Source organism: Anabrus simplex, chromosome 3 (genome assembly GCF_040414725.1).
Source record: "Anabrus simplex isolate iqAnaSimp1 chromosome 3, ASM4041472v1, whole genome shotgun sequence".
Lineage (NCBI taxonomy): Eukaryota > Metazoa > Arthropoda > Insecta > Orthoptera > Tettigoniidae > Anabrus > Anabrus simplex.
The window spans coordinates 264,719,440-264,728,845 of record NC_090267.1 but is presented as its reverse complement, the minus strand read 5'-3'; the positions used below and the strand labels follow the sequence as shown (position 1 = coordinate 264,728,845).

Here is a 9,406-nt window from a genome sequence, read left to right as displayed (position 1 = left end):
TATTACATTACTATTTACAGTGTGTTTATAATTATTATGTATGTCTTCCCCTTTGTCCCGACACGGGGTGAGAGATGAGATGAAATGAAAATATGTATGGCATGAAATGTATGCCCTTCCTGATGCTATCCTCAGCCGAGGAGCTAAGGAAAATTGAGGGTGAAAGAAATCGGCTAAGGAGGTGAAGGAATCGAGTGTGGCTTATGAATAGGAATTGTTTCAGGATTTTCCTGAAAGTGAAAATGGAAAAGCACAGAAAACCAATCTCAGGCAAGCGATGGTGGGGTTCGAACCTGCAGAACTTGGCTCCAAAGCCGTAGCGCATTTTAGCACGAGCGGCTAGTCCACTCGGTAGTGTCTTTATAATTATTATTACTGTGTTATTCTGATAAACCAGTGATTCCCAAACTGGGGGGTGGGGATTATGATGGGGGGGCGGGGCAAGATGTAGTGCTTACAGTGCACTATGTTTTCTGGTATGGGCTAGAGCAATTTGTTACTTCCATAGATCTGTCTCTGTCTTATACTTGGCTTTGACAATATTAAAGTGACCGAGGTATGAGCAATGCTAGTAATGCCATTCCTTATGCAGCCAGTCCCTGTTATGAATGGTGTGAAAATATCGCTCATAGGGTCGGTTGGTGCATGCATTTCAGTGGGCTTGACAGACTGATATGCAATAGCAACTTCTGGTTCGGTGAGGAAAGCAACGGGAAACTACCTTACTCTTAATTTCCCTAGTATGCCTCTTCAGTGATGTCTAGGTTGTATATGACAGCTTTTGGTGGAGCTGTAGAGGATTAAACCAGCCTTCGGGCTGAATACCCAACAGACACATACCATTGATGTTCTTGTGAGGTGACAAAAGAAAATTAAATAACTTTAACAGTGATTTTTTTATGTAAATTTGAAATCATCCATCATATTTTCATTGGACGTCAGTAGATTTTCTTTCCTTCGGTATCCTCCTTCCATCCGTTCTCCCAACAAGCCTGTGCCAGTTTTGTATGTGAGTATCTGTACTGAAACTCAGGTTCAGTTCTTCACGGAAAATTGCTCCTATTAAAAATTTCCGGTAAACTAATGTGAGTGGAAGTAATTCATGAATTAATTAAGTTACATGTGTATTTAAACTTCTCATCAGACCAACACTTTGGATTTTAAGCAACAGCTTTATATTGGCACTATTGATTTATGATTATTTGTATACATTTCGACTTATATTGGGTCGCACATCCTAGTTTTTGTTCAAATTAGTTACTGCGTTAGTGTGAATTTTGAAATCCCCTTATTTTTTTCAAAATTATTCTGAGAAAAAGATATTTGCAATAATGATATGGTGTTTGGAGCAGCATGGGATTTTCAGAATGCAAAGGGGGTGCCAGCTATAAAAGTTTGGGAACCGTAGAAAATTATTATTTGCCCTAACAGTGTTTAAAATTGACAAATGGATGAACGAAAAATGTAAGCTTCTTTTTCACACTCTGGATTTATACCTAACAGTGTTTTATGGTAACTATGGCCATGGGCAGAGTACGCGCGTGCGATAATGTTATCCGTGTGTCGTTTTTTACCAAGGAGGTTTTCCGATAAAACGTGCCCTACGTTAAAAAGTAGTCGTGAGCATATATTTTTTTCAAATTTTTGTATGATTCTCTGACCTTGTAGCTTGCAGTCCGTCACGTTTTTGGTGATACGATATCATACCTCAGAGTAAATGGTTCGCATAATGAAAGTATGTTAGAGCATTGTTCTTACTAGTGTTGTTCACAATATAAGGAGGGTGTTTCAAGGATGTCGTCAAGCAGCCGTATTTTGAGCCATGTTCATCACTTTGACAACTCTCCTCTTAGGTAAGAATTTATCGATGAATATTTTATCACGTTAGAGTTGCTATATTAAAATAGTCTAAATCCGGGGCATGTAATTTTTTTCTATTTGCTTTACGTTTCACCGACGCAATTAGGTCTTATGGCGAAGATAGAATAGGAAAGGCTTGGGAGGGAAGGAGGTGGCTGTGGTCTTAATTAAAGTACAGCCCCAGCATTTGCCTGGTGTGAAAATGGGAAACCTCGGAAAACCATATTCAGGGCTGCCGACAGTGAGGTTCAAACCAAAATATTTTTAAATGTTAACTTGGCGACGTATCTTCTAAGATTATTTTTCATGACGTACCGGTACGTAATATCGCAAAGGTTGAATAAATTGTTCGCTCTCTGACAGCGTATACTTGGGAGCTTCCGTGGCTCAGGCGGCAGTGCACTGGCCTCTCGCCGCTGGGTTCAGTGGTTTAGATCCCGGTCACTCCATGTGAGATTTGTGCTCGACAAAGCGAAGGTGGGCAGGTTTTTCTCCGGGTACTCCGGTTTTCCCTGCCATATTTCATTCCAGCAACACTCTCCAATATCATTCCATCTGCCATTCATTAATCATTGCCCCAGAGGAGTGCGACAGGCTTCGGCACCCGGCACAATTCCTATCCTCGCCGCTAGATGGGGGCTTCATTCATTCCATTCATGACCCGGTCGAATGACTGGAAACAGGCTGCGGATTTTCCTTCACAGAGTATACTCACGGATACGTTTTCGATGGCAAACAATACAGTGTTTTTATTTGACTTGCTGAGGAAGCTTTGAACCATACGGAGGAGCAAAATGACGGAATATGGGGTCACCCAAACATTTTAAAATATAATTAAGTGATTTCCAGATCTTTTATTTTTGTTCTATATCATATATATGAAGTAGCCTCCGTGGCTCAGACGGCAGCGCGTCGGCCTCTCACCGCTGGATACCGTGGTTCAAATCCCGGCCACTCCATGTGAGATTTGTGCTGGACAAAGCGGAGGCGGGACAGGTTTTTCTCCGGGTACTCCGGTTTTCCCTGTCATCTTTTATTCCATTCTCATTTCATATCATTTATCAGTCATTAATATCACCTTGGGAGTGGCGACCCCATTGTAAAAATAGCCTATGTCTGGTTCATTCATTACATCCCCGACCCGGTCAAGGACTGGAAAACAGGTTGTAGGTTTTCATTTCATTATATATATGAATATTTCGTTATACATTCTGAAAAAATATTCTGACTGTCTGATTCTGAACCCGACACCTGGAACAGATGAGTTCAGGAACCTGTTCGTCCTCAACCTTAACAGGATCGTCGCAAAAATGTGGCGATGATGTGTTGTGTGTTTCTGTTTCCTAAAGAGAAAAAACGGAATTCTTTCTATTCTGTAAGGAGTTGTTTTCTATACAATTTTGATTTTAAAATCTATCAAGTTGATATAAATAATTAAAAAATCAATACACTTATATTTATCTAAAACTACAATTACCTGTCTGTAGGAAACCTATCTGCTTGATGGCAATGTGCAATGTCTATGACGAGGGGGACTTGTCACTGTGTCTCGTGAGATACAGTACATAACAGAATCTGAAATTTATACCCTTTGGTCTGATGTCCTGGATCATACCGTTTCTGGAAAGGCAAAGTATCGTAAGCGACAAACTATGAATTTTTCAGGAGATTATAAAAACGAATAGCGAGTCGAATACTTATAGTTTAGGCAGTTTCTGTTTTTAATCCACTCCAGAAATGAATTTTTCACCTTATTATCATATCTTAGGTTACGTATTTATTGAATCGTAATTACGAAGGTCGCTTACGATTGTTTAAGGGTCGTTGTCGAGTGCAATGTTTAACAATATGGTCCTCTTACGATAGCTTTTGTAGCGCTTATGATATTTTGGATGGATTGGTTTGAAGGACTATAACGCGTGAGAATAATAAGAGTTGGGAGTTTTAAAAGACCTGGCGGGAACAGATAATGGCTTCCTCTACTGTATTTTGTTTTCCCGTTTGCTTTGAGCGATCCCTTCTTAATACTATCACTGAGTCCAGAGGGTGCTTTCTCATCCCGGTCGAAATGCAAGTGTGATCAGCGTCCTCCCTGTGGCCGAGCGAAGAAACTTTGTGAAGCGATATCTTGGCTGTTTTTTCCACAGCACATCGAAAAAGTTGGGCACGCATGCGCAAAAGGCAGAGTTCCTGTTTTCTGGCAAAAATCTTACAAATTCTCGCCGAGCTGTGATCTGCACAGCGCCAGCAGTGGAGCGCAGTGACTAGTCACCTGATTGTGAGGCGAGTTGAACGATTTCCTGTTCTTTGGCTGGTCTTTTTTATTGCCCTGTCTTTGATTGTAGCTAATATTATTAAAGTAATGTATTTTGAAATAGACAATGTGCTGCAGCACTTCAGCACATAAGGTACGGCTGCCCTTGTGACCGTAGCGTGCAACGGTTGAGTTTATCACGGCACTTGTCTGTGTGATTCGAACAACCTTGAATTTCTTGCGCACATACTTGTTCCTTTCACAGTTGAATCAAACCAATGAACCTACGCAGCATCTTCACTTCGATTGCATGAAATGCCTGTTCATGTTTTGATGTAGGCCAGCAGAATTTATATCTATAAAGAGCCACCGGTCTCATCACTGTGCGGTAGACTTTAGATCAGGTCAGGCTTCTTCCTCCCACGCAAGAACTGTACAGTCAGCGACTTAACGCTGGTTGTTGGGCGGCAGGAGCCAACAGCTTCGGTGGAGGAGCTCCTTCGGAAGTGTAGTGACCTCTCAGTTTAGGAAATTACACTGAAATTCTCTGCGCAGTTTATGTACCATAAACAGTTGATACACTTCTGAGTACCCGGGAAAACTTTTGCAACGGGAAGGAGTCGCAATTAACAATTGGCTTTTCGTCGCACCGACACAGATAGATCTTATGGCGACGATGGGATAGGAAAGGTCTACAGGTGGGAAGGTAGCGGCCGTGGCCTTAATTAACGTACAGTCCCAGCATTTGCCTGGTGTGGAAATAGGAAACCGCGGAAAACTATCTTCAGGGCTGCCGATCGTGGGATTCGAACCCACTATCTCCTGAATGCAAGCTCACAGCTGCGCGCCCTTAACTGCACGGCCAACTCGCTCCGTGGTCGTGAGTGAGCTACTCACCCGAAGGTAGAGGGGGCATGTTAGAGAGGAGTTTACAACAGGCAGCAAGAACTGGTACTGCGTAATATGGAGAATCTGGTTTAACGGATAGCGTTGTTGTTAATTCCAAAAGTAGAATTCTACTCCCATTTTTTCAAAAAATAATGGTTATAAACGATAAATTACGTGCTATTCTTGACAGTTGAGAAGACAAACCTCTACAACGAACGTGTGAATATGTAAACCGAAGAAAAAAATTAGCGCTGTAATTTGTTGGTGAATAGAAGCAACTGTTGATAGAAGACACCGAATTAAATGGGTTCTGAGAAATATACATTATGCTCAATACTTTGGAACGATCTCAAGCAATAATATGATGCAGAAAGTTACAGGAACATGAAATGAAACAACAATGAAAGTTATCCATTCTAAAAAAGCCTTCTTCAAAGTGGATTACAGACTGAATTTGGGCTATTGAAACGTTTCGAAAAATATGCAATTTTCAATATAGCTTGTTCATCTGTTTTTTATTTATTTTCCTTGCCATTTTGATGACCCTGTAGAATTTTCTTCGCAATACTCACTTGTGGAACGGGGTTACTGATCTTCTATATCCACTGACGACACCAGAAACACTGGCCGATCGGGAGAGCTCTCCCGCCTTATAGGTATCCGAGTCCGAAAATGCCAACACAGAAGTGGTAGATAACAATTCCAGCGTTTTCTACAGTGAAACTGAAAGCTCTCCCATGCTCAGGATGAGCTCGCGCTGCAGATCAAGACTCCCCGAACCGTTCCCAATCTCTAATCTGTATCCCATATTAGAGGTGGTAAAGTAAAGTAAACTCGTGTCCTCATCCCGAGGTGGCGCAGCTCTTATCAGGAACACCCCCATTGGGGGTGAGCTGCATGCACCATTTCAACCACATACCAGCCCTCCTGCCATTCTTAAATTTCTGGCAGTACCGGGAATCGAACCCGGGCCCCCGAGAACGGCAGCTAATTACACTAACTGTTAAGAAAGGCGTCTGCGTCCATGTTAGGGACAGGATAAAGAAAATCAACAGGAGTATAAAATGCTCTTAACGACAGGCGGATCAACACGTCGGTTGAGGTATTTTACTGCCGTATCACCATACAGTTGACTCCCCCCATTCAGATAATAATAATAATAATAATAATAATAATAATAATAATAATAATAATAATAATAATATGTAGCATATTGCCAGGAAACACGTTTAGTTGGTTAGAGTGAAGAATGGCCAGACTTATATTTGCCACTTTGGTTTCTGCTGTAGGAGTACTTGCTAGAACTGCGAATTTTATCTAGTACGTCTTTGTCCCTTAGAATCTTGTGGTGACATTGTACACATGTAAAAATGAGTTTTTACTCTACCTTTTACCGCGTTAGTGTCTACACTGTTCCTTTCTTCGCACCAAAATGAAAACATGAGCGAAAACACACGTGCAACCGCAGCATTACTTCCGAAGAGACAGGGAATTCAACTACAGTCGAAAAACTGACACGTTTACACCCTCAACAAATATACCAAAAAAAAGTGTCCCGAGCGAGTTGGCCGTACGGTTAGGGGCGCGCAGCTGTAGCTTGCACTCGGAAGATAATGGGTTCGAACCCCTCTGTTGGCAGCATGAAGATAGTTTTCCTTGGTTTCCCATTTTTACACCGGGCAAACGGTGGGGCTGTATCGTAATTAAGTCCACGGAAGCTTCTTTACCACTCGTAGCCCTTTCCTATCCCATCGTCGCCATAAGACCTATCTGTGCCAGTGCGACGTAAAGCAACTTGAAAAAAAAATAGTGTACCCACTTCTCTTCGATTGTCAGTATCATTTTCAGACGAGGAAATTTCGATACAAAGTAATTCATACAACAGTCCAGCATGGATGAATAGTCAGCGTACTGGTTTCGGGTTCAGAGGGCCCTGGGTTCGAATTCCGGCCGGGGCGGAAATTGCAACTGCTCAAACTATTCATTTCCGGACATGGGCCCCTACATGAAAAGCGATCAGTTTGTCGCCCCACACAACATACTCAGCGTCGTCGCATTCATTCTGAATCAACTGTATAGGCCTATCCTCTGAACATATAAATAAGTCCAATGTGGTCAAGTTTCAATCAAGTTGAAACAGAAGTTTCGCTCGCCGCTTTCTTCCACACAGACATTTGCTACCGTTTGTTGGACCAAGCTATTTTAGGTTGTGAAGGTAATCAGGATCAGGCACCGAAAATGAAAAGTTGCGTAAAATCTACACAAAAATCGGTCTGCAATGATAATAATGAAGGACTACAAAAAAAAAAAAAAACAGCTCTTTAGAAAGGAGAGAATTAGGTATTAAAGTTTCTCCCCACTTTTTCTCAATCTTTATTTAGAACAAACGGTAAAAACCGAGTGAGTTGGCCTGCGGTTAGGGGTGCGCAGCCGTGAGCTTGCATTCAGGAGATAGTGGGTTCGAAACCCACTGTCGGCAGCCCTGAAGTTGGTTTTCTGTGGTTCCCCATTTTCAAACCAGGAAAATGATGGGGCTGTACTTGAATTAAGGCCACGGCCGCTTCCTTCCCACTCCTAGGCCTCCCCTATCCCATCGTATCTGTGTTGGTGCGACGTAAAGCAACTTGTATCTAAAAACAATAAAAACGAGCGGTAAAGGAAAGTAAAGACAAAATTTGATAAGGAATCACAATTCAAGGAGAGGTAATCAGAACCCCGTGATTTGCAGATGATACTGTTATTTTACCAGGGTCTGCAGAAAATTTTGAGACGTTGCTGAATGGTATGGACATGGTCTTGGAAGAAGAGTACAAGACTAACATAAATAAATAAATAAATAAATAAATAAATAAATAAATAAATAAATAAATAAATAAATAAATAAATAAATAAATAAATAAATAAATAATACGTATATACATACATAAATAAATGGAATGAAATGCAGTGGAATAAATTCACATGAATAAAGAAGTACATTAGGAAATGAAGTCTTGCAAGGGGTTGGTTAATATTGTTACTTACGCAGAAGAATAACTAACGATATCAGGAGGAAAGGAGGACATAAAATGCAGACTAGCACATGCAAGGAAGGCCTTACTTATGAACTTATTTTCTTTTATCTACTGCTTTTCCCACATCTGTGGGGTCGCGGGTGCGATATCCGTGAGAGGCTTCAGTTGGAAAATAATTAGACTATATCGGCAGGACAGACCACAAATATAAAATTAGAACAAATTTTAGCAGAAGCGAATGGGGCAAATTTTCATTCGTTGGGAAGGGCGTGAAGGAGTGGAACAGTTTACCAGGGGTAGTGTTTGACCCTTTTCCAAAATCTGTACAGATATTCAAGAAGAGAATAAACATCAACAGAGAAAATACCGGTAAATAAAATGTTAGAGGGCATTCGACCAGTGCAGGTTATTGTAAATAATAAATGTGTGTGAATAAATTAATTCCACCCCCCTGGTGTAAGGAGTTTGGACAGCCAAAGTAGGGGACTGCCTGTAGGGGTGAAGTACAGTGGGGACTTCGAGGGCCCTGGGACCGCTACGGTAGCTGTGAAGGCCCTTGAGGAACTCTGAAAAGTGGTGGCAAAAGGGGGTTCTGGTTAAGACGCAGCAGGTCGTTATGCTACTTAGGTTCCAAAATGGGTAAAATATAGATATGTAAATAAATACAATGTTAATTTTAATCTTATATCAGTTGTATAGTATTATTTGAAGTAATTCCACATACTGTATATGAGTTGACTATGTTTGTAAGTACATGAGATATTATAAGTAGAATTTTGTAAACAATATAAATTTATTAAGGATGAGATGTGTGTTTAATAGAAAATAATTGTTAGCGTAAATTGTATAATACTGTATTCTAGGAAAATTTTCTTCTCTTGTTAATCTAAAATGTAGTGCTTGATAATAATTTTAGTGTAACATTTGCCACAGAGGTGGACACCTCATTTGCAAATAAAGAGATTTTGATTTGATTTGATATGAAGAGGAGAGTGTTGGGACATACACAAATACCCAGTCCCCGAGCCAGAATAATTAATCAGAAGTTATTAATATCCCCGACCCGGCCGGAAATCGAACCCCGGACCCTCTGAACCGAAGAGGAGTACGCTGATCATTCAACCAACGAGTCGGACTCGTTTCTTATGAACACATATATATTACAATTTGCTTTACGTCGCACCGAGACAGGAGCGACGAAGGGATAGGAAAGGGCTAGTAGTGGGAAGGAAGCAGCCGTGGCCTTAATTAAGGTACAGCCCCAGCATTTGCCTGGTGTGAAAATGGGAAACCACGGAAAACCATCTTTAGGGCTGCCGACAGTGGAGTTCGAATCCAATCAAATCAGAAACATGGTTTTGAGACTTTTGTGTAGAGTGTGACGTTGTAT

At 41.1% G+C, this 9,406-nt stretch overlaps 1 protein-coding gene across 1 annotated transcript in view; it reads left to right on the top strand.

Moving 5' to 3' along the window:
- The first annotated feature begins 1,715 nt into the window (after window positions 1-1,715).
- Window positions 1,716-9,406, top strand: part of LOC136867210 (trypsin-1) — a 45,877-nt gene continuing 38,186 nt past the window's right edge. The window contains exon 1 of the mRNA XM_067144342.2: window positions 1,716-1,853. Coding sequence (XP_067000443.1) covers window positions 1,823-1,853 — 31 coding nt within the window. The 5' untranslated portion in view covers window positions 1,716-1,822. The remainder of the gene's footprint in view (window positions 1,854-9,406) is intronic.